Genomic DNA, 26,495 nt, shown 5'->3' on the forward strand with positions numbered 1-26,495 from the left:
AATGCCAATGTACAGTCTTTTTTATCATTATCATAAGTCGTTATTTAGGATGGTTAAGTTGCAAAGAATCAGGTAGATAGCTTTTATTAATATATGATTTTGCATATAATTTGTCTTCCATGTGCACTTTACCAGCATTGCTAAGTCATTCCTTACGGGACTTCCATTTGTTGCATTATATGTCAAGGTAGACAGTCCCAGACAAAGGGAACTCAGTCTCTGAATTAGAAAGAGAAATACTACTTATGTATGGTGTTTCCTGTAGTAGTGGAACTTGTCTTAATTTAGGAGTTCATTGAACAAGAGGAAGTTGGATTAAGAAGAATGAAGTCACGTGATTCCATTTGTACTGTAGTGAGACAAAAACAGATTTCTGACAGCAAGACAGATTACCCTCTGTATAAATCTTTATAGCTTGGGTGGTAATACATTTTATTACTGTCTGAGAGACTCCTGTTTTGGAATGGTAATTGTTTCCTTCAGTCTCCTAAAGCAAGATGTTTGCAGAATTGAGATATTCTGGCAACAAGATTCTTAGCAGTAAGATGCCATGCTTTGGTCATTGTTTTAAAATAAAAAATAAATCAATCACTTTAAACTTTATCAGCAGAATTGGTTGGTTTTTGAAAGTCAAACTGACTCTGAATGTGGTTATCTATGATTTTATTCAGAGATGTTTTCAAAGATACTGCTGATACCTCCTTTTAGTTATGTGAATGTGACTTTTGGACTCTTGAAAAATGTCTTATAACACTCTTAATAGCAATGAATTCCTTAAAGTTATAAATGCTAAGTATATGTTGTTTCATAAAGAAAAGAAGTAATACCATATTTTAAAAACATTACTTTTTTTTTTTTTTTTTTTTTGCAGGCTACTACAGGTCGCTTTATTTGTTAATTAACAATAAGCTTCCATCGAGTATTGAGTATTCGGATGTTTCTCGAGTCCCTATTGCAAAAATACTTCTGGAGAATGTTCTGAAACCATTGCACTTTACATATAGCTCCTGTCCAGAAGGTGCAAGGTAAGTAAGAATAATACCAGCTATTCGCATACTTCTTACTGTCAAAGTTTCACAGTTTATAAGTGTCTAGCTTTTCTTGCAACGTGATTTGATTTATTTGCACTAGTAATGATTTATGTAGGAAGGCAAATGTGCAAAATGTATTTGAGAATAAAGATACAGCCAAAGACAAGTGAAAAAAATGAGTCAGGTATATGGAAAGACAGAACTAAAACGAAACTGTCTGTATTGCGTGTGATGTTTTTTGTTAGAGTATTTTTTATTTTATATTTTTAGGGAAAAAAAACAGGAATTTTTTGTTAATTTTTTATTTCAAGGTAAGTGACAAATTTAATTCTAGAGTAGTTTTCCATGAGTTCATCGAAAGTTTAAAGGCTAAAATTACATATAAGATCATCAGGAAAGGATGTAATCGAAGTGCCTTTTTGAGAAACCTGAGAAATTCAGTTTACTGTACAGAATTTATGGAATGTCTCTTTGCAGTCTTCTTGATGAATGTGTTCAAACTTGCAAAATTGATCAGTCATTCCATGGACGTACTTGTAAGACATACTGCAATGTACTTGTAAGACATACTGCCTATGCTTTCTATGAAGACATCTTTTCTTCATTTTAGGCAACAGATTTTTGCAGCCTTCACAGAGGAGTTTGTGGCAGCACCTTTTACAGATCAGATATTCCACTTCATCATTCCAGCGCTTGCTGATGTGCAGACCGTTTTCCCTTACGAACTGTTTCTGAATGCACTATTATTAGCAGAAAATGGATGCTTGAGAAAAAGTGATCGAGCCCCGTGGCTTTTTTACTTTGTATTAACAGTCGGAGAAACTTATTTGGGTGAGAAAGCTAAATGTTCGTTGTTTTTTCATATTTGAGTTAGTGTGTTATGTATTTCCATAACATAGTTTGTTGCTTAGCAAAAAAAAGACAGTGTTTGGATACAAGCGTTTGAGACATCTGCTTTATTTATTAGCCATTTTTACCTTTTTCAGCAAAATATGCCATTAATTGTTAGGCTTTAGCATAATGTGGTTTTGGTCAGGTATTCGAGTAAATTATAATATAGCATGGTCTGGCTAACTATATTTTATTTCAATATATTTGGTATAGGATCCCTTTCAGAGGAAGGACTACTTGTATATTTGAGGGTACTCCAGACTTTTCTCTCTCAACTGCCTGTGTCTAGTGCTGGTACAAATTGCCAGGATGCAACCAGTGATTCTGAAGATGAGGATGAAGAGATCAGTAAAATGACAACTACACCAGTAAGCAGTACCGAATTTCCTTGAATGAGATTGTTTTATAGTAGTAGTAACTACAGGCAAAAACATGATCACTGTAAGTCCAGTATTCTTCTAGTTACCTGTAGCAGGAAGCATGTTTATTTCTTAAAATTAGATGGTTGCTCACAGTAATCAAACAAAATTAATAATAATTAATAAGGATTTTTGCATTTTTTTTTAATATAATAAGAAAATAATAAGAAATCTAGTACAGGCAGTGTGGCTTCTGAAGGATAGAGCTTGTTGTTGTTTTTTTTTTTTTTTAAAGTTTCAGATAACCTGTCTTAATTTTGTGTTTTGTGGAGACTGTATTCCTCTCCTCATTCTTTATCCTAGTGGTGACACTAAGATATCATGAAACGTGCCAATCTGACCTTTGAACTTTTGCATTCTCATTTTTTTCTTATGGAAATGAGAAAATTATGTTCAGCCATGGTATTTACCCTGTAGAATTAGCTCTGCTTTGAAATATATGCATTTGTTTCAAAGCCCGAATACCTACTTTTCTATAATAATGATAGAGAGTAGCATAAATATGACTCTTCACTGTAGTTTAAAAATATTGTAAAATGTTCATTAGTAAAACAAATCCATGCTAACTCTAATTTCCTAATGGTCAGATCAAGGCTTTGAACAACCGGAGTTGGAGAGATCTAAATTCACCAATTGATGGCCTTTATATAATTTCCCAATATATACTGCCATTCAGAGGAATAATGCAGTGTGAAGTCTTTTCTTGTGGAGTGTGTGAAATACACCATGTTTAGGGTTCATCAAAACAAAATAAGGAAAAACAAACAGCTGTGTGGATGACGTTGTTTGCTCTGAGGAGACTTCAATATGTAATACTATTTGTTGTAGTGAATTTTTTCTCTTTTCTGTGTTTTTTTTTGTGGGTCTTTAATTTTTTGCCATATTTTCATGAATATGGCAAAAAATTACTTACTTGAAACAAAGAGAGAACCAAACAAAAAACAGAAACAACAAAAGAACTTGGATAACTTTTATACTTCATTGAGCCAGAGTATGGTTTGCTGCATTGGACTGGATAGAGAAAGGAAGTTAAAAAACAAAACAAACACACAAAGAAGAAAAAAAAAAAAAGAGACAGGATTTCTCTTTGCATACTTCTTTTTACTGGCTTAGTGTGTGTATTAGTCAGCCAGAAGTTTGTTAACCCATGGTTTTTGTGAAAATACTGTTTGTAAAGGAACTTACTGTAGCCATCCTTTTCTGTATTTCATGTCCAATGCTGGCTGATATCAGTGGGGAAGAGATGACTATTTGAATATTTTATGCCAGTAAAGTATGCTTTATTGTATCTGAGTGTTGAAGAGCATGCTTACATTAAAGGGAATCTTTTCCACTGGTTTGAGTGAAAAGATTGATACTCCAATCCAACACTTGCCTCCTAGGGATTTAAATTGGCTCGTAGGTATGATACTTTCAAGAACACTACTAGGATATACAGATATGCTCGTGTTGTGTTATCATACAATAAATCTTCATATTCTAGTAAAATTCTGAAGTGTATATACATATTTTAAAGGGGGGTACTTAATCTTTAAAAATACTTCACATTTTTCTCTGATATGTTTGTAGGGTGATGGGAGAATATCAATTCAGTACATAACTGAGGAATGTCTAAAGAAATTGGACACAAAGCAGCAGACAAACACCCTGTTGAATATGGTTTGGAGAGATTCAGCTAGTGAAGAGGTCTTTACCTTGATGGCATCAATCTGCCACACGCTAATGGTGCAACACCGAATGATGGTGCCAAAAGTCAGGCAAGTATAAATAAGTGATGTTGAACTGTAGTACAGATGTAAAATTGTTTTTACTTGATAAACTTGACTCATTTAGATACACTATTTTTTTTCCCCTGAGTTCTTTAATGATCAGCTGAAATAAAGAAGAATTTCAGAATTTAAGTAAGAATTCCAGATAAACCAAAGAGTGAATTCATTCTTGGATTCATTCTCTGATTTATTTTTCTTTCTGTTCATTGTACTCCTTATGGACTGATCACTGAATTTGAAAGTGTAAACCCCTGGTTTGCTTGGTGAGTTGCCAATAAGTTAGTCCCCAACACGATGATAAAATATTACTGAATGGATAGTGATTGTGATCAGAAAATCACATGCAAATAGGATTGGAAAGATTCTCGAGCAGTAGTTTTTCCATCTTCTTGCTCAGAGGCAGTGTTAATGTCACTCTAGCAGAAGTTTGTCTAGCTTGTTTTTAAAACTTCGAGCAATGCAGATTAGACAGTCCAATCTAGCTAGCTGAGCACAAAAAAATGCTTTATTCTCTACACCATCCAGTATATAACCAGCATTTCCCTTGCTATTCCTACCTATTGAAAATTGTTGTTGGGAAGGGCTCTGGAACCTAAAGTGGAAGTAAACAGCTTGTTCTTTTATAAAGGCTGTTACTAACAGTGGAAGATTTTTGACCCTTTTATCATCAAAGACCCATAAGTATTAAAACTATTGTGGTACGAGTAGTTCTGTGTAAGTACGTAGTTGCTGGTAGTAAACTAAGTATTTAGGGAATGTTGTAAACATAATCAACTCAAACTGCATTGTAAACAGTGATACAGAAAACTAATTTGGTGCTATCTTCACCCAGTGGTGTTTATAGCTGTTAGAGGAAGTAAGATGTCAGTGAAACTGTGATTGCTCGATTAGGGTAATTAGTTCTTTGTAGACTAATTGCGTTAGAGCAGGATGTGAGACCTGAAGATCATAGCAGCAGTTGAATTAGTATGGCCGCTTTATTGTTGCAAGACGTACATTGCCTTGGATAGTAATTACTGCATTTAAATGCATTGCTGCTTTGACTAGAGGTTTGCTGCTGAACTGTGTGGATAGGATCCTCAATGAGTAAAGAAGTCACCCAGAAGTTTACTTATATGAGTATGGCATCTGTTTCCTCTGAAAAGCTGTATTAGATCTTTGCAATTATTTGTGATAACGAGCTAGTTACATGCTGGATAAATTCAGAAATTATGAAGACTCTATTTAACATCTTAAAATAATGTAAACTACTTTCCATTATAGCTTTTGAGTAGCTCCAAAATAGTTGAATTTACCAATTTCAAAATAACTAAGAAATACCAAAATTTTTATCAGTAATACCAATGGGATTATTTTCACAGTCAAAGTTAAATTAATTCATACTAATATGTGGTAAATTAAAGTAGACGTTTATTTAATAGTTCTTACTTCCAAGCCTATCATAAATATTGGTTTTGTCAGGCATAACCATGTCAGTAGACGTCAATCTTTTATCCTGTTTGGTGCATTTTTAGACTTGGATGAATTTTCCAAGTTGCTATTCTAAATGTTTTTTCAGTGTTTTTCAAAGGATATTTGATGATACTGTAGTGTATCTAGCTAATAAACCCCATGCAGAAATAGTTTAGTTAAGCAAAAATAATTTATTTAAAGTTACTGTATTCTGAGTATTCTAAGAGCTCAAAAATTCCAAGTCTAATATTCTGTTTTTAAACATACTGGGTCAAATGATTTAAAAGATAGAAAAGGTTGTTACAGAGACTTTGTTTCCTTAGCAGTTTACATCTTCATATTTTTCAATTATCAGCTTTTTATTAAGGACTACAAATTTGTGAAGTGAAATACTAAATAAAAAGTGTAATCACTGAAAGTAACTTCTCAATAACTGAGAATTGTGCTAGAGTTGACAAACTTTGGAAGGGAAGAAACAACAAGCAAATCTTTTCTTTTTTTTTTTTTTAGTAGTTTTTGAGAATTTTTACCTGCTTCAAAAAAGATGAGAAACTCAGAGTTTCTTCATGAAGGCTGAATGCTTTTTCTTCTTGCGGCTCCTCAGTATATCTGAGTGATTTTTAGGGATGATGCTGATGTTAATTGCTGTCAGGAACATTGGTGTCACTGCATTAGTTCAGGTGGTTTCTTGGGTTTTAGAACAGACACCAAGAAAGACCAGAACAAGACACCCAAGAGTACAGTATAGTTTGAATTGAAAAAGCAAGTCTCTGAAGTTCCTTACTCTGGAGACCGTGTGTGTGTTCAAGTCAGACTGTCAGTCCTTTTTTTCTCCCCACTCTAAAATTACTCTGTGTATTTGAGTTTATCAGAGGATTTCTCTGCTCTTTTGATATTTACTTAAATGATAACAGCTTCTATTAATTATGTTGCTTTAGGTAAGGCAAAATAGTTCCTTGATCTTGGGTCTTTCAGTAACTCTGAATGTTCTTTTTGGTTCATCTTGCAGAAATGGTAAATGAAGCTTTTCTGTTTGTTTTTCTTTTTTTTTTTTTTGGTGGTGCTTTGTGCTGTGCTCTGTGCCATCTACTTTAAGACTTCTTTAAACACTGCTTTTTTGTCTTTTTCAGTATATTCTCTATGCAGGTGTCTTGTGTCATCTATGAATTTTTGTCTGTGGTGTCCTCCTTTTTTTTGTGTGTGAAAAAATGTCCCCAAACTGAACTGAAACTTATACTACAGCCACCTCAAAAATAAATAGTATTTACTGCTCATGTTTTCCTTCTGAATGATATGTAGATGCAAGAGAGTGCTCAAATTTACGAGAGTTAGCAAGTTGTTTGTGTTTAACCTGGTACCTTTATACCTGCTCCAGTGGGACTGATGATAAGTAGAATATTTATTTCAGACTGAAATTATTATTATTTTTTCCATAAGCTAGTGCTGTATTAAAATAGTGTTACTAAAAACTTTTAATTTAGCATTCTTAAGTTGCTGTGCATCAACGAAGTTGGATTATGAAAAAAACATTGCTTGGAGTCCTTGTTAGGAGATTATCAGTAAATTCTGAATGTGTTCTGGAAAGAAGCAAGCAAGCTCAATTTAAAAAAAAAAAAAAAAAAAAAAAAGGCCACAAAGCTAGAGAAACCGAGCAGAAGCTGCTGTTCAGGAATCCAGATGGGAGGTGTAATTGTATTCCTCTTCAGAGGGGCAGGGCTTTCATCTCTATAAAGTTTAAAGCTGATACATGTTACTGAATAAAATGTTTTCTTAAATCTTGAATTTTACAGTATAGCTCTCATCACCATTTTGAAGAGATTTCCAAGACTTCTATTCATTAAAGCTGCACTTGAAATAACTAGTAAATTCTGATTCTGCAAAATATTTGGGGAAGATAATTTAATTCCATAGACTTTTGGTTATCATTAGGGCTTAATAGTAACCAGCAACATGAACTGTGCTCGCTTTGGCACTTGGTAGCTATCGGCCATCTGCTTGGTGGCTCACGGTGATCGTTAATCTTAGTTTAGCTGTTTAATAGTGACCGTACATTAGCACGGTTTAATTTACGTAACACAGCTAATCTTAACCTGTGGTTTAACCTGTGGTTGGCAATTATTTAGCAAACTGCTGTTCTAGTGTAACACGAGCAGCCTGTCTTCACGTGTGTGCTGAAGAAGGCTGTTTATAAGGCCATTGCAATAATTCTTTAGGGAAATTTCTTAGGCTTGCATTTTTCTTAAACCATGATCATAGCATATGAAGCTTTTACATTTTCTAAGCTTTCCTCAGTGTTCTTGGTCTGACACGCAGAGAGGCAGAAGCATAAAGCAGCTTGCAGAGCGGTGAAGGTGCAGCTCACCGAAGGGTGGCTGTGCATGCCATGCCTCACCTGCGACGCCTTGCAGCCCTGAGGTGTCAAAAGCCCCTGCCCCTGCCACAGTGACCTTTATCAGCCCGCCAAGCTCCTCTCGATCTGTTGTATCCTCTTCATTAACTTAAATGGTCTCAGTGGGAAACTGGGCCCAATTTATGGCCTCCACTGAAAATCTTGCCGTTAACTAATTAACTTGTAGTGGTGCCTCAGCTAAATTAAGCTTAATGGGTCATTTAATCTGTCCCATTGCACAGGAGGAATTTGACACTTTTTTAAAAAAACAGAGGTGCCCAAAATACCTTTCTGGCAAGTACACATAAATCATGTGGCCTTTGTGAACAATGAGATACCTATGGAGAGAAACAAGGTTCTAAGTAAATGGCTGTTCATACTTTTGGGAGCATATAATTTAATTTAGTATGTTTAAAACAGATACTTAACAGAAATCTCTACAGTGAATTTAACAGTCTTGTAGCCTGAGCTGACAGTGTTCATTTTTCCACTTCCATAAGAAGAATTTATCCTTTTTGTTAGTTGAAAAATTATTCTTCTTCCAAACTCCAGTGACAAGTAAGATTTTCAAGGAAACGCAGAACAAGAAGATGGGAGGAGTAAAAACTCAGGATTTAAACTTTATCTGCTTGCTTTGTTTTTAGGATAGTACAAATTAATGAAAATGAACCCCTGAGTTAAAGAGTATAAAAATGTAAACAAAAAGATAAATATTATTTTCCCTTCTGTTGATAGTACTTTTTGTTCCTTTAAAGAAAAAAGTGATCAAGACTGTATGGACACTCAAGCTTTACATTAAGTTCAGATGATCTCTAAAAGTTGTGGATTATTTTTTTTCACTTGAAGTCAAAAGTATTGTAACTTTTTTTTTTTGGCACAGCTGCAATTTCTCCAGCCTTTGCAAAGATACGACTTCTCAGAGCCATCCTTGCATTGTTTATTCATTTAGTTTCATTCAGTTGTTACCTTTGATTTTGAAAGCCAATTTCTATGCTTGGGGCAGGAAGATAAGAGGTTGTTCCTTTGTTCCTGCTGTCACTCCTTTGACAGTGGATAATATTTCAGGTGATTGTTATTATTTTTTAATGATTTTTTAAAATATTTAATTTACAGTTTCGTGTTTATTTTCTGGTAACAGTATGGAAACTTTAGATTTGATGAATTCATCTGCCTCATACTTCATAGGTATTTTGTATTGACTAAATAGAAGATGTTATAATACAGCCTCCCATCTTTGCATGGTGTATTTAACCTGATATTCAGGGAGGGGAAACATGGAAGTTGAATGCAGTCAGTATTTCTGGAATTACGCCACAAAATGTAGCAGCTACTACAGTTGGCTGCCTGAATCACCAGTATGGAATAAAAATGGGTAAAACTTAGTCAAAGGTTATTATTATAAGCTCTTAAGGTTTATCCTTTTTTCCCTTCATTATTGCTGAATATTGCTAGAATGAAAAAATGAATTACATTATTATGGGTTCAGTGTCCATAATGTTTGTTCATTTCTGCTGAAACTATTACATAATTTCCAGGGATGATTGTAAAATTAACAAGTTTTTACTTGGAAGCCCTCTGAGACTTAATGGCAATGTGCCAAATTACTTTTTATTTCAAATATGAAGCTGAAAACTGAAGGTCAGTGAAGAAATTTTTCATCGCAGAAACCAAGATATCTAAGCTATTATTCAGATATTTAAATGTTAGGATATAAATCTGTTCTTTTCTAAATTATCTTGATATAACCAGCCCTTCCTTACGTGATAATGTACAATTTCTACCCAAATGTCAAAATAATGTGAATCTAGAAGGAAGTTAAATTCTCACTGGTCAAATTCAGTTGACTTTTTTCAAAAAAAAAAAAACTTCTGCATACTTAGAGTAGGACTTAATTAAAGGTAATGTTTTATTGTAAAATTAATGTTAGCTGCAGTTGTGTAAAATTAGACTCGGGTTTAGTAATGTTCATTGGCATGCAACTTCTGTAGCGTGAGGCTCCCAGTCCCTTTTTAAAGGTACTGTTCTATATATTACATGCAAGGAATTAAAATCTGAAGGTTTTGAAACAAGAGGAGTGGTATGTCAGCAAAAATGCACTACAAAGCTTGTTCCTTGTCTTCCATTTTTCCTTCTGCATGCTCCTGTCCTATGTGGGACTCCCTGTACTTTTCTGTTGGGTGGAGAGTTCTGCCTTTTACCAGTGCTCCTTTATTCTAGCACAGCTGGCTTGGTGGATGCGTATGGAATGAGAGCCTGAAGAAGGGACTAGCTGTGAGGATGCATGAGGGAGGCTGTACTTTAGAGAAGGCAGCAAAAAGAGCCTACAGGGCTTAAATGAGTCCACGAAGTGGGGACCTAGAGGCATATGACACTACGCAATATTTGTGTGTGGGTGTGTAGGTTTTTTGTTTTAATGTCTTTAAATGAATTGTTGCTTAAACTTTTTTTCAAATGTTTACATGTTTGCTGAGTATTTTACTTTTTCCATAATGAAACGTGAATTTTAATGAAAATTCCTTTCCTTTTGCCATCTGGTGATAGTTAATTTATCCATGTGGTCTGTAATAAATCATGTTTTCTCAGACAACCCTTCTTGTCCATCCTCCCTGCTCCCGTTTCCTAGCCTCCTACCTCCTGTGTGCCTGATCATGAGAAATTTTGATATTATGGAGCTGTTGACCTCTGAGAGACAGCATGGATCTGAATATCTATTTAGTCTAATAGTGATTAGGAGACCTTGGAAAGTAGCACTTAGGATAGATAACTGAATATGGTTCTTCAATATCAGGAAAATGATAGTTTAGTAGGTCACGTCCTGTTTGGTTCTCTAGAAGACAGTAAATGTTTGAAATGATGTTTGTTATCAATCTTGCTTCCAACAGGGGATAAAACAGACATATTTTGATTCTAAGAAGCTCTTTATTGTCTATTTCTATAAAAAGTTTGTCATCCCAAATCATGTCTGAAACAGGATGGTTAAAGTCAATCCTGTATGAACTGATTTGTGCATATGCACATTTATTTTTATGTAGTTACTTCTATAATTACTTCTAGTATCAATTTTAAGGTGTTTTAATCTACTTTTAGCAATTTTTCTGTGTATCTTAATATCAGATAAACCACAGAAGTGACCTCTTTATTAGGTAATGTAGTTCTCCATAGTAGCATTTCAAAAATTCCCAGAAAAATAACTGTGTTGTATTTATTTAATGTGTGTTTAATTCTGTGGTACACTGCGAATTTGGGTCTGTATCATACGGTTTGTTGCTGAGTTAATGAAAACTGTGTGTTAGGTACAAGGATTATATGCTTGTTTATCAGCTTTGGGGCTTTCATCAGATTTGATTAGAATAAGAACTCCCTCTTAAAAATGCGAATTGTTAATGTTTGAGAAATGCTTGACAGAAAAGTCCTTATAGAAGCATTGTGTTTTGTGAATATGCTATTTTGGCAGACACGATTTATTTGAACTTCCTCTTTCAGGCTTCTTTATAGTTTAGCCTTTAATGCCAGATTCCTGAGGCATCTTTGGTATTTGATATCTTCAATGACTACACGAATGATTACAGGGTATGTATTATCCCACTTCTGAAACTGAGTGTTTGTTAAAACAGAATATCTAGTAGAGAGAGAATGAAATGATTCGTGGTATGATGGCACTCTGCAAAATGATTGAAAACAAAGCTGTAATGTTTACTTAGCTCCTACTTCATTGACCTCAGAGGTTCTATGATTTTGTAAAACTAAGCAAAATCTTAGGAATTGGACACTTGTAAAAAAAATTAAAGGTAAATAAATCTTGATTTAAAGTAAGACAGATATTTTGTAGATCTTGGAGTGCTTACTAGCATCAGTATAATATATGCTTAGCTCCTAAGTATGTCAGTTTTATCACATATACTTAACTAGTCCAGAAAGTGATGGTGGCAGAATCATGTTCCCATGAACTGAGGCATTAAACCTACAGATTTCTTCCATGTGAAGATGTAGGTTACTTAACCTGGTTTTGCTTTGTTTCTGTTCTAAACCAGAAAGTATCTGCAGTCTATGTTAACACCAAAATTGATGAATTTCAAGACACTGAAATACTATAGTGACATGAGCCTTATTTTGCAGGAAAGGTCTATAGTAATTATTAAACTGAGACAGCAGCCCTTACTTTGTTTTAGGAACTGCTACTGAATATTTTTACTAGAATGCTGAAGCTAATGTGTATTTTTAAAGTATTTAATTAACAGTCTCTTAATTTTGCATTTTATGTTTTAAGGTCTATGGTGCCACTACTTCAAGTGATTTCAAGAGGCTCTCCAATGTCTTTAGAAGACTCTAGTCGAATTATCCCTCTCTTCTACCTTTTTAGTTCTTTATTTAGTCATTCACTAATTTCTATTCATGATAATGAATTTTTTGGTGATCCGATAGAAGGTAAGAGTTTCAAGCATACTAGATAGCAGTGCTTTGTGAAATGTTTTTTACTGTGTGTGTGTAAGGTTATTTAAAACGAGGAACCATCAGACTTTGAGAACTAAATCCATGCAATCCAGTTTGTTCTTGGTGATCCTCTGCTAAGAAGCGAGGCTGTTAGTCCACTTCTGCTTTTCATACAAGATAGAGGTTCGCCATGTGCCAGTAACACAGCAATTCTAGAACAAATGTGCTGCTGCCATATCAATTTGCTGGGAACTGCTTAGCATCTGGAATTTACAGCTTTAGGGTTCCCTGGGCAATGATTTGCTGACATCTGTGGGGAAGGCTTTTCTGGGCTGACTTGCTGATAGTCCCCTGAGCACTCAGCTGTCATCTGGTTCTTTCATGATGATTGCTTTTAGGAAAAAAAGTGAAAAAATGGTCTGCACCATGGGAACCATAGCTTTGCAGGGTCTGATATGGAAGTTCTTAATCATGATCACTTTTAATGAGATAGTGAAGAATGAAGATCTTGTGGGCTGAATATATAGACTAATTCAAATGTTTAACATAGCAGGAGTCACAAAAGAGAGTAAGAAAATATTGTCAATAAAATCACCATGTCTGTAAACAGTTACAAGGCTTGATTGCCTTTATAAATGTGTGCTCGTTCTGTGTGATGTTTTTCCTCTGCTTTAGATTTTGTGTGAATATGAGTTCCAGTGAAATCAGTCTTTTTTTAATAACAAAATTAAGAATTAGTTATTGAAAGAGACTTAAATTTGTACTTTATGTAGTTGTAGGTCAAAGACAATCATCAATGATGCCTTTTACACTAGAAGAGCTTGTAATATTATCACGCTGCCTTCGAGATGCATGCTTAGGAATCATAAAGTTGGCTTATCCAGAAACAAAACCAGAAGTTCGCGAGGAATATATTGCAGCATTTAGAAGTGTTGGAGTAACAAAAAATACAGAAATGCAGCAATGTATACAGACGGAACAAAAAAGGTGGATTCAGTTATTCAAGGTAAGTTGAGTTAATTTTCAAAACAGATGAAATTTTCAGATTTACACTGTATATATGAGACTGGGTACAGTTTAGTTTTCCTGATTACACTCTTATGACAGTTGCTATCAGGAATGTGGATTTGAGAAGGTTGATTTTTAGCATATACGCTAAACTTTGAGTAATTCTGATAACTGTAACAAATTATTTTATTTAATTTTTAATGTCTTAATTTAATTTTCCTGTTCAGTGTGTTTATTTAAAAAAAAAAGTTACTATATAGAATATATTTAAACTTCAAATCCTGTTCAGCAAGATACTTAAGTATGTGCCTATAAAACACTACATAGGTGTGCAATTCTAATTGAATTATATGATGACTCTGGTACTTCAGTGTTAGAGGCTTCATGAAATTGTTACTAGCCTGCACTGATTTTGTTGGTTTTAATAGAATACGATGGTGGTACTCCTTTTGAGCTTGCTGGAACACTAAGGAGACAGAGAATTTGGCTTAGCAAATTGAAACTTAATGTACATCATTTCTGGATATCTACCAATGTATTTCTGCTAGTTTGTCCGTGGCATCCTAAGACATGAGTTAAGAGAAGCTGAAAATGTTGGCAGGAAAAAGCCCTAATATAACTGTTGCCGAAAAAAAGGAGTGCTTGACTTGTCATGAAAATTCTGCAGCAAACATATCTAGTCAGCTAAAATTGCTCATTAAAGAAGTGGGAGCAGAAGAAATGCATTTTCCAAATTGAATGGTAGATTTACAGTCCGTTTAATACTGGCGACCTCTCGCACACTAATGTTCAGTTCGAGTCATCAGCTGTCCCTTCAGGTCTTTTATCACTGCTTTTGTCAAGCTATCTATTTAATTGAAAGAAGTTAATTGAATGAAAATGATCAACTAAGCTTGTATTAATATTGCTAATGGAACTTTCTTCTTGGCCATGTTTGGAGAAAGATGTCATGCTAGACTTTAGGAAAGGCCCATTAAGGCTTGCACTTAACCTGATGGGCTAATTAAGGAATGCTTATTCATTCTACAAGTCTAAGATAGCCTCTATCCAGCCTATTCTGTCTGATTTTACAACACATTTCACTTATGAGCATAAGCATTAATAGCAGTGAGAGTAACTGATAATGTTTTGATTGCATTGAATACAGTCCTAATGCACCACTGAATCTGTAATTTGCACAGATTGATCTAATATATGTTTGCACGATTTAATTTAATTACTTGTCTTTAAATTGCCAAATAAACTTTCAATTTAAAGGTCACAAGTGAAAACCCCAATATGTCTATTTCTGTGAGAAGAACAGCATACTAGGGGTGTTTCTATGTATTCAATTTATAACATGCCATCTTCTATTTATTCTTCTATTTATTCTACATAGTTTGTCTTATTTAATCGTTTTGTTACTTTCTTATATTTCCCATGAATTTGATCATATTGCTCTTTCAGCAAGCTGTAAAATCCCAAGTTATTCTGGCCCACTTTAGCAGGTATTAAACTCGTCTAAACTTGGACTACACAAGTTTCCAAGTAATTTTTATATTATATTCTTACATTTCCACTACACATATTTCCAAGTAAGAAAGCTTCTCTTTACTTCTTCAGAAAGGTATCATTTCAAATACAAGTTCAATACAACGAAAGTTTACTTTATTTTGAAGACTTCCGCTCTGAAGGGTAACTTCCAAATAGCTTCTTGTCAGGGAGCAGGCAGCAATATCTTCTTTAAAAAAAAATATTAAAAACAAAACTGTAGTAGTTCATCATAAATTTAAGTTGTTGAAGTAGGAAATATTTTTTTCTTACATTACATTACATCAGGTGTTTGAGACGTCCTTCCCAAAGCTTTTGCAAAACGCCTACGGAGTAAAAAAAGCACATTCCTTTTCTATCATCTGTGCTTTAATTTCTCACACTTGTTTTGCATGTTTTCCATGCTCCTGAGTCTAATGAAATGCATTCCTGCCGTAGTGTAAGGGCAAACCTGAGAAGAGTGACTGCTGACAGTTACATGCTATTTGCTCACAGCTTGGCTGTCTTTGAAATGGTAGGATATACATATGAAGAGTGTTCAGCAGAATGGCTGGTGTAATATGACTTGTAGTCAACTGTCACAAATTCTGCAGAAGGACTCAATTTCTGAGGACATGAAAACAGGTTTTGTCAAAGAAGATTTACATCAGAATCTTGTATTAATCCTATTAAATTAAATTGTCATTTTTTCTTGGAATTTTGAGGGCTAATTGCACTTGGGGCTTTATTTGAGAGAAATTACCATTGTAATGTTACTTATTTGTGTTTTTTTTTACATATATACTTTTAAAATTCTGCAAACAAATCCCGAGTTTAGATTGGAGTTACATCTACAGAATAAATGTGCACTCAGAACACTCACAATCTCACCTAATTTGATTCATCTTCATTAAGGATTCTTTCTCTGCTTGTAAAACACTTTGTTAGCAGGCTCTTCATCCAGATAATTCCACCTCCCCACCCCCTTCTTTTTACTAGTACAGTTGCAATAGGACTATAGAGCTTCAGTGACTCATCTCGCCTGCATTGGATTTTATATGGGCAAGGTGATGAAAATTCCTGTGTAATCAGACAGTTCTCTTAATAGCATTCTTCTGTGTTCTTTCATTCACAACTAACTGGTTCTTAAAAGGTGTTTTGTATAGTATCTAGACACAGATTCCTTCAGAAAACCCATTAAACTCTTTGTTACTCTTGACACCTGCCTATTAAGGCTGGTTTTTAGCAAGGTTACTACAGAGTAGGCTTTGCTTCTATTCATTTTTCAAGTGCTCTAGTTCTAAGTTAGTAAACAGATTGCTGTTCTTCGTAGCAGAGATAATTTCTTTAAGGCTGTTGATTTAAAGTAGTATTGATCCTACTTAATTTTGTTTTATTTACTGTTGGACTAAGTTGATTCAGTATTGAATATATATTGAACCTGTTTCGGGGAGAAGGCACGCAACCAAGTGTGACAGTTGTGTTTGTGATAGAGTAGTTGTTAGTTTGATAGTTCTGTGTTTTTTTTCTGGATTGGAGGTAATTACCAAGAAAAATACTAAAATTGCCAAGTCACCCCAGTGGCCATGATAAGCACTTTCCCTGGAGCTTAATTTTGTTACGCACATGTATGTAAGCTAAATTCCTATTGTTTTCTCATTTTCTGACTCTGTGATTATTATAATGACAGAATTCTTTCATCATTAGAGCTCCTCATGAATAAAAAATGACTTAAACATAGTGGTTTAATAGTGACTTAAGCTAATGTACTTGTTTGTGGTTGGGTGGTACAAGGGTGTAAACATCATATACTATGCTGATAAGCAAAAATTTGTTAAACCCCTTCAGTAGATGGCTTTTGGGTAAACGCTTACACTTGCTGTTGGAAAGGGGCTTTTACTGACTTCAACACCATAAAGGACTTTACTTTTATACACAGTATATACGTTAAATGAAAATTACAACCAGCCACACCACATGTCTATTTTTAACACTGTAGAAACTTTTTATGGTTCTTATGCTGACTACTGGAAGAATATCTACTTTTTTTTTTTTTCCTGGAAGTGGTCATTTTGTAATCTGTTCTCCAGCAGGCTTGGCATAGGTGCTTCTCAGGAGCATCTTTAATTATGAATCTGGTACATTGGATCCCTTAAGATTGGATCCCTAAAGAATCTTAGGGTAGGTTTTAGCTGAATACAGATCTGTACGGTATAAACAGCTGAGCTAGTCAAGCTAGGAGCTGTTCTAATTGAGACAATCTTGAAGGGATGTTTCACTTGATAAATTGGTGTCTCCTTCAAGATGAGATGATTTTTCCTTTACTCAGCTTGAAAATGGGGTCAGTACAAAGGATTCAACAATGTAGAGCCTTGCCTTTAAAACCATCGGCATTTGTTTGCTGGCTAGTTATTTAAGTTTAACTATAGGCAGAATAACCTTGCATGTCTAAAGGGTACCTACCGTTGTTTATTGGTTGATCTGTAAGATTTGTCTTGTGTGCTGTGGTTTATCTTTGTTGTCTTGTGGTATAGGATCTTCATTGTCTTGAGATGGTAAGCAGAAGTTCTGTTCTTCTGTGGATCATTTTCCTTGAAAAATGGTGCACAGAAATGCAAGAATCCTTTTCAGTGTGGACAAAGAAAACTTACAAATTGGTCATACTTTGCAGAATATATTTTGGAATGAGATATAGTAAAGAATAGGTACATACCTGTCTCTTCTAAATATACATTTATTCACGTGTTTAAGTTTCCGAAACAAAAACCTATATAAGCAAAAAAAAAAAAAAAGTGTTAAATAACTTGGTCTCATGCTACTTTCTTTAAAGATGGAATTTAATGTTGATAATGATGTGTTAAACTTCCCTAAAATGGCAATGGCATATAATTTTGAAGGGTAGTCCTAGGATTACCAAGTCCTAGGTCTTAAAATTTATAATGAGATTTTAATGAGCCATTTTTTTTGGATGGCTTACTAGTGAACCACAATTACTTACTCATATTCTAAGGTATTCTGAAGTATTTAAGTATAAAAGCAAGCTCTTACAACTTAGTGAAGAATAAGTACTGATTTCATACATTACTGAAAGATTTTCGGTTAGTTTCTGTTTTATAGAATTTCGTTCACTAAATGTTTACTGGATGTGTTTCTTACACCTAGGTCATCACAAACTTGGTGAAAATGTTGAAAGCTAGAGATACAAGGCGAAATTTCTGTCCACCAAACCACTGGCTCTCAGAGCAAGAAAACATCAAAGCAGATAAAGTAAGTGTATTAATACTGTTTTTCATGTAGCCTTACTGGTGCTGAAGTTCAAATGGTAAAGCTCTTGATTCCTAACAATATCAGTGGCATTGAAGTTGCACAGATTTCATGTGGTTTCAAACATGGGGTAATGCTGCATTTGTCTGGAATGCAGAAGTCTCAAATCTGTTAAGAAACTTCTACATTAAATCAGGTTGTTATTCCATGAAATAGAACATGCTCTACAGTGCATCATTGTAATTAATCTCCATTTATAACAAAGGAGAATTGAAAATAATGTAGCATTTTGATTCATTTTATTTTCCAGTTATTTTAAGCATTTCTCAAAGTAGAAATAAAATAATTATTTTCTAGAGGACAGCATACCTCAAAATTGTCTTCTAAAATAAAATTCAATAGCATTGTTGTACTTAATTCGCATAGAAATTACTTTATTTTCCTAAAAGTTTTTGAACAAAATGTCATTGTTTGACCTTAAAAAAAAGAGGTTCTTATGCATGCGAAAGAAAATGCTAATGTGAACGTGTAAGGACTCACTTTGAATCATTGAAAACTTGTATCTTAAGATGGTTATACCTCAGGTAAACTACCTTGAAATATTAGATGTCTTAACTGTTAGAAGTTTTGCATGGGAACAGTTAGCAATAGACTCTTCTGTTCCATGTTGATGACAGCTTATTTTCTTGCCTTGTGTTCAAGATTGCCATTTCTCTGTGTGACAGTTCTTTGTAGCTTTTAGGCTTAGGAAACAGCAATGCTATTCTAATTCTCAGTTTAAAGTAAAGAGAATTTATTTCAAATATCAAGATGTGAAACTTGGTTTCTGTAGTATTATCTTAACTAGCAGAATTTCAAGTGACATTTCATGGTATTTTAAAATGATACATGGATGTTGCATTAGGTTGTCATTAATTTTACAGCTCAGCTTTAAGGTACATGTATAAGGAGGAAGGATTAGAATTGAAGATAGTTAAGGATTCAGATACACTCCTGGACGTGACAATTCATGTATATACTTAAAATATAATTAGATAATGTTTAACTGTAAAATAACGTTACTGTTAGGTTACGCAGCTCTATGTGCCATCTGCTAGACATGTATGGAGAGTCAGAAGAATGGGAAGAATAGGACCATTGCAATCGACTTTGGATGGTAAGATGCAACCAGTCTGTTTGCTTCGCTAAGTTAAAATAAGCTTGTCTTACACAAAGAAAATGTACCTTTGATAGAGTTCAGCTGAATGTTTTGTATTAAAGTGTTAGCCAGAAGCAAAGCAATCTTTCATAACTTTATTTGTATATATTTATGTCTTCAGAATTTTTATTGTATAACAGCTTTCCTGGAGTTTCCACTTTTTTTTCCTGGAGTTTCCAGTTCTTTGCTTGCATTTATGCATATATTAGTAAGGTGTGCAAATGATAGGTGATTAAAAATATATGTATGAATATGTATAAAAGGCAGTTGCATAAGATATAAATGCATAAGGTTGTGTAATACATAAAATGTTTGTTTTTCTTGTAAACTATGAAGAAACTTATTTATTGAGCTATAACAAACAGACTGTTGGTACCATAAGTATTAAGGACATTAATTACTGTTTAAAAGCATTGCCTCTAATTGGATAAGGCAGAAAATTATTCCCTTGAATAACTCAAAATATCTAGACTATGGAACTTCTAAAGAAACATGAGAGAGCTGGACCAAGTTAGCTATAAGGGAAAACAGACTGGTTTAACTGCATCAGTGTGTGTTCTCATGTGGATGGCCTGTTACTGCTTTTCAGACCATTGTATCTTCACTATTTTAGAATTTTACCTTGCTATGCTCCGGTAAAATAACCATTAAATCACTAATACTTGTGAAGATTTTAGAAAGAGTTAAAAATGGGGCCTTTGAGCAGCAAAATGGTTCGTCTGTGAGAGTCCGTACATACTGTGCTTCAAGATGATGTCATCTGCCTGAGCATTGCAGCTAGATATGGTGGATCATTTACAGAAGACTGTAGCCTTTGAGTGCTGCTGTAGAGCTCTGCAGGATTGTTAACAGCTTTGTCCAAGGCTGAAACCCAGTGACTTTTGTTAATGATAAATGTTAATGCGAATGGTTAGAATGGCTTAAGTTTATTTTGATAATCCAGTAACTAGACTAATGTGGTAACAACGGGTTTGTCAAGATTTTTCAGCTTAGTTTTCTCTTTGGAAATATCCTGTTGTAAACGACTGAAAATCTAAAATTTTAAAAGCAAGTGTTTTAGAAAAAAATTCTGGAAACCTGTACTTTTTTTTTTTTTTAAGCATTGCCTAGCTTCTATAGGCTTGTATCCTCTATCTCATGCAGAACCTATAGCAGTAGCACCAGCTTCTTGCATTGACCTACATGCCTCTGAACAGCTCTACTCTTTGCATCCTCCGTCTGCAGCTCCCCAGTGTCAGACCTGTTCCACGTTTATTGCTCCCAGAGTCTGTCCATGCTATTAGTCTGCTTGTCTCCTTCCCTTCAAACATACAGTATCCCAAGCCTCTCCCTCATCTCCCTTCCCATAATAGCATCAGTTCTCTCCATTCCATTATTGGTTTGGGCAATTGGTGGATGAGGAGCACATGGGCTGTGGCTTTATGTGGAGCTACGTATGCCAATTTTCCTGGCTGTCAAGCAGACAAATTGACATATTGAGCAGAGATGATTAAAAACTGATCTTTCCTTGCTGTTTCTGTAATCTGGTCACTAAAGGAATTTCTATTCTCCACCCAGTTGCAAACTACTGCAAAAGGGAATATTTTTGAATCCTCTATTCCTCTGTCAAACTAAAAATTCAGCTGTTAGTTCAGAAGGTGTGCTGGAAGGAAGATGGTGAGAAAAGATGACACCACTTTCATATAAACCTTCTTTGATAAGAAATCAGGCTAAAAAAAAAAAAGTGGAGCCAACATGAATGTGTGAAAACAAGCAGGTAACAACATGCAAGTGACTTGTGTGAGCCCTCTTGACTCCATCTGGGTTAAAGCCAATTAGCGTGAAAGTACTGCTGAATCACATATGGCCATGTTTATTTGTGCTTTTTCATTTACTTAAATGGCAGACTGAGTTCTAAATGCCCTCTGTTGATGGCTCCATCCCATATTTCTTTTCAAAGAAAGAAGCTGTGATGGAGAAATGCAGATAAAATTGACTAATTGACTGGAATAATTGAACTGTCAAAGTCATGTAGTAGTTTACCTTTGCTGTACATGCACTTTTTATTTAAAATGCTTTTAACCCTTAGCTTAATAGGCAGAATACATTGACTTTAATTAAAAATGTTTACTAAGTAAACTCAGGGTAATCACAGATAAGCATTTTATCAGAGATTCCAAAGGCTTGCAATGTTGGAACCTGCCCCAAATGAATATACATCAACTATAGTGGTGTGCTTGGGTCATGTCATGTTAAATTGGTGCTTAAAATATCCCTGCTTAAAGTGCTTTGAGGAGTGTAAGGAAAAAAAAAAAAAAAGACAAACAAGAAAACAAGCAGAATAAAACAAAACCCCAACAAAACATGTAATTAATGAATAGTGAAACGCCCAATAGCAGAAGGGCAGCAAGAAGCCGGGCACCACAGGTATAGGAGCCAAAGGAAAAACTGAAACTGTGAGTATAACCTTTACAAAGGAGTAGTGACAGGAAGCAGTTACCTCAGTTTTGTGATATAGTCTGTAAATAGTCCAGGCTCTGAGAGTTTTTGTTTTTTTTTTTTTTTAAGTTTTAAAAGAGGTGGTTACTAAAGATGAAAGTGAAACAAGCTAGACTTATCTCCCCTGTCCCTCTGTAGGACTGAAGTTAGGTAGATATTAATCACAATATCTAGTTGGTAAGCAATACCATTTTTTGGGCTGCAATTAATTTACACTCACAGGTGCTCAGCAACTGAGGTTCTTCCCATGAGGTTAGAGCAGGATTGTTACCTCTGCTGTGCATCACTCTAAGGTGTATGGGTGTATAAGGAGGTTCAGAGTAGCTGCATGGTGGCAGTTGTATCTGTGTGTAGCTGGGGCTTCTTGAGTTCTTTTCTAATCTTTTCTTCTTCAGCAAATTATAGAATTTCTTGATGTTCTCTTCAGTATTTCAGTAGTCACAAGGACTTAATGTGATTACTGTAGCCTTGCTGTTAAGAGAAAAAACCCATTGAAATAAATGCTGTTTTTCTGTTGGTTCCGCTAGATTTGATTTAATTCTTAATTTTTAAAAGATTGGAAGTAGACGCTGTAGTTGAAAGAGCTGTACTTTTAAACTTTTTTGATCATTGAGATGGGAATATTACGTATTCCTGTGATTAAAATCATAATGACTTCTTAATTCGGTGATGTATTTTTTCTTAATTGAAAAATTAAAATGTCAGTAATAAGAAAATACCTTCTTTCTTTTGAAGAAACTTAAAAAGTGCAGGAGTACTTAATTTTAAACGCATTTTGTTTTCAATGTGTTTAGACTGCTTATTTCAGGTTGTCTGTAGAAACTAACATTTAAAGAAAGGTAAGGCTTTGGGTTACTGTTTAGTAAATAAACTATTTAATGTCTGTATTTTTACGCAAGATAAATCAAGTCACTTGAATTTAAAAAATAAATGTTGTTTCCAAAATTTTAAAAATTTTCATTTCTATTTTAAGTGGGTTTGGAACCAGCACCTCTTTCTGTATCTGAAGAACGACAACTTGCAATTCTGACAGAGCTACCTTTTGTAGTTCCCTTTGAAGAAAGAGTAAAGGTACCTAATTTCTAATTTTATGTTCAATTGTATTTTTAATTTTTTTCCCCCCAATAAGTGTAATAAGTAGAAACTGGATTATTTCCCCACAAAAGGATATGATATGCTGTAGTGTTTTTCTACAGTGTTTGTGTAGCGACTGAATACGTGAAGTTAGGTTATTTTCCTTTTTTACTACTTTTATCGCCATTTATAAAAAATTCATTAAAATTAGAAACACAAATTCCAAGGTAGGAGAGCAGTACTGTGTTTATAATAAACTTCAGTCCCGACTGATCTACGTGATTGCACCCTCTTGTGGTAAGCAGAGCTCTAACTAGTTTAGCTGTAGGAAACAGATTGCAAGGTCAAGACTGGAGATTTCTGTGCAGTGGGTGAATTTACTCAGAATGAGGTGATGGATGTTCATTTTAGGAAAATAATGCCTAGAGATTAAATTCTTGTGTTCATAGCTGACTAGCTGAACTTAAGGGGGTATGTAGTTTAAAACTTGTGAGATTCATGTACCATATGTACTTGGTTTTGAATATGTAATTGCTAATTCTATCAGCTATTTCAATTTGCATTATATATTTTTAAAAACCTATAGCATTTTTGAACTGTTTTTGTTGTTAAAAGTATTACTTAAAAATCACTCAGTGAACTGTCCTGGAAACATTAAATTACAAGACACCATCAAGGGAATGAAGAACAGCTCTGTAGGGAAAGTACATCAGTATCTGTCAAAAAGGCAATGGTAGGTTTGATAGAAAAGGACTGTTTTTTTCAGGTTACTATGAAACAGCTGTTCCCACAAAAATCTTAACACCATATGGCAACACTGCACAAGGATTACAGCAAAACAATTGGAAGAGACCTGAAGCAGGGGCCTGTATATCAACTGGCTACAACCTCTGGGCATCTTAAAGCTGTGTTAAGATGTACATATTTTAAATTTCTGGAATTCATAAAACCTGTTTTGCTTTATCACAAAAGCGGAAACTTGGCTTTTCATTTTGAAGGTTAACATCCTTTTAATCATAAAAACTAGATGAGAGTTTGCAGAGAAGAACAAAGCTACAGACTGAGCTTTTATATTCCTGGTCTACGTCAAAGACGAGATCATCTTAAACTGCTTTTTGGAATAAGTAGTCCTTCTTGTGTAGTAGTGTGAGACAACATGGCTTTGGAGTCCCACACTGCTCTTAAAAACAACTTGCAGTAAAGGAGGGAGATAATTTCCCTCTCTCCAGTTGTTATCACTTCTAACAGGCCTGGTGATGCAGCTCAGTGCTGTTTCAGTGTCAGTTGCTCCATGTCACCTTTCTTTTTTTTTTTTTTTTTTAAACTTCTTTGTAGGATTTTTACTTCAAATTGCCAAATATTAGATACTCTCAAAGGCAATTACTTTGTCCAGTGTCATGGTAGGCTCTCCACCCTACTCACCCCAGGCGATGTTTTTCCCTTTGGCCTTTCAGCCCGTTGGTGTGCAGCTCTCAGTTGGATCCTTACCTGTATATAGTGATGAATGCAAACTACATCAAATATCTTGATTCTGCGTGGGAAGCAGTAACTTGAATTTTATCATGGGTTACACCACTTATGGGGATATACCACTAGGGAATTGCCTCCAGCTAGACTTTGTGCTACTGATTGTAACCCTTTAGGTGCAGTTGTTCAGACAGTTTTCAGTGTACTTCACTGTCAGTTCCATAACCCATCCTGTTGTCAGCTTGAAAATGATGCTGTTATGGTGTGTACTTCAGTCAGCATTGCTTACTTTCCATCTGTTATTCTTAAGGCATTGTGAATGCTTCAGTTATGCATCAGGGTTCTTACTTTCAGGACTTGTATATGCGTGAACACTGGATCATTTAGGAGTCCAGACTCTGTCAAGACAAATTTTGCTCTGAGATCCCCCAAACACTTTCCATCTAGTATTACGTAGCAGTAGTTAATAAACCATATCCAGCCGTGCTTCAGGAAAGAGAATGGTGGTGAGCATATTTTCATGCCTTGTTTGTAAAAGGACTGTGTCGGTGGTTATGTCTTGATGTGATAAAACTGTAGAAAAATTTAGGTCAGGACCTGTGGAGGTGCTCCAGTCCACCTCCATCCTCAGATAGGAATAGCTTCAAAGTTTGATCAGGACGCTCAGAATCAAAGATTGTGATTTCATAGTCTGTGTAACCTTTTCTGGTGCTTAACCACTCTCATTCTGATTTTGTTTTTTTCTTCGCATCTATTCAGTGTTTCTTTCCCTGCAGCTTATGGCTGTTTTCTCTTGGCTTTTTGCTGCACACCTTAGGGAAGTCTGGCATTGTCTACACTAATCCTTCTGGTTGGAGTCACTCTCCTACTAGGAAAGTATCTTTTACAGTAGCTACTGTTGTCCATGCAAATAAGAGATTGGAGGCTCTATGCTAGCTTTGTCTGCTGTTGTCAGATTTTCCTCTTTCATGATTTGTGTGTGTATGCACAGAAACATCTGTGGAGAATCTTAATAAAGTAAATCTATTTATTTCTTAACTAGAAAGATTCTTATATTATTGGGAAATTACATCTTTTAGAAAATGTACTAAAGTATTTATTGAATATGGGAAGGATGTAGGAGAGGACATAGTAAACATACACTTACTATAACGGGGGTGTGTTGAACATTATTTATTACTTATAGGGGAAAAAAGCCATGCTACATCTTGGTATAGAAACAAAGTTACAGTTACTCTTCAGGTGAGTTCTTAAAAGGTTACTGTTGTGAGGCTTGCAAAGGGGCAGTGTGAAATTCAATTTGTACTTCAGCCGGCATTATTTTTCTTTAGTAGATGTGATGCTGAGGCAGTGCTACCTGCTATATTGCTTTATACTGACACCTCTGTCTTACTACTGGGAATGTTCCAATACAAAATGAACAATTGCTTGCTAGTACTGAGAATTGCCTCTGTGTGTTCAAAATACTCTTGTGACTTTTTTTTTGAATACTTTGCGTTTCAGAACTCTGAAAGTTAGGGACAGGAAACTGGAATGACACAATGTCTGTAGATGGGCCTCTATGTAGAAAGAAGTAAGAATGGTATCCTAGAATGAAAGAGTTTTTGCATGTCTGTCCCCTCTCCTCCCCTCCACTGGGACATGGCTCTGTGTCATGTTTCTGGAGCTCAGTGACAAAGCGTAAAAATCACTTTAAAGTGAGCGCCCAAAAGCAACTCAAAGGACACTAACAGTAGTCAGTAACCGTGTTTTATTGAATATTTACATCTGTACAGTGACTTGATTTCTCTCTTTGCTCTTTTTAACAGATTTTTCAAAGACTGATCTATGCTGATAAGCAAGAGGTTCAAGGAGATGGGCCATTTTTGGATGGAATTAACGTCACCATCAGGAGAAATTATATTTATGAAGATGCTTATGATAAACTTTCTCCTGAAAATGGTAGGTTCAAACTGAAGTTATCAGAACTTTTAACACATTTAATCATTCTCACCGTATATTAACATCCAATGAAAGTAAGCAAATATGTAACAAGCATGTCAGCTCTTGGGTATGAAAGTCCTTATGAAGCTAAAACAAACAAAAAAACCCACCTCCTTGTTTTCACAAAGTAAT

The 26,495-nt window shown here is 34.9% G+C and overlaps 1 protein-coding gene across 1 annotated transcript in view; it reads left to right on the forward strand.

The window, feature by feature from the left end:
• The window catches only part of UBE3C (ubiquitin protein ligase E3C), a 77,275-nt gene that overhangs the window by 17,527 nt on the left and 33,253 nt on the right, over nt 1–26,495 (forward strand). The window contains exons 7-17 of the mRNA XM_068673449.1: nt 872–1,025; nt 1,642–1,862; nt 2,136–2,290; nt 3,911–4,098; nt 11,435–11,521; nt 12,219–12,376; nt 13,156–13,388; nt 18,062–18,166; nt 19,232–19,319; nt 22,813–22,910; nt 26,189–26,321. Coding sequence (XP_068529550.1) covers nt 872–1,025; nt 1,642–1,862; nt 2,136–2,290; nt 3,911–4,098; nt 11,435–11,521; nt 12,219–12,376; nt 13,156–13,388; nt 18,062–18,166; nt 19,232–19,319; nt 22,813–22,910; nt 26,189–26,321 — 1,620 coding nt within the window. The remainder of the gene's footprint in view (nt 1–871; nt 1,026–1,641; nt 1,863–2,135; nt 2,291–3,910; nt 4,099–11,434; nt 11,522–12,218; nt 12,377–13,155; nt 13,389–18,061; nt 18,167–19,231; nt 19,320–22,812; nt 22,911–26,188; nt 26,322–26,495) is intronic.

This window comes from Anas acuta, chromosome 2, assembly GCF_963932015.1.
Source record: "Anas acuta chromosome 2, bAnaAcu1.1, whole genome shotgun sequence".
In the NCBI taxonomy this organism is placed as follows: domain Eukaryota; kingdom Metazoa; phylum Chordata; class Aves; order Anseriformes; family Anatidae; genus Anas; species Anas acuta.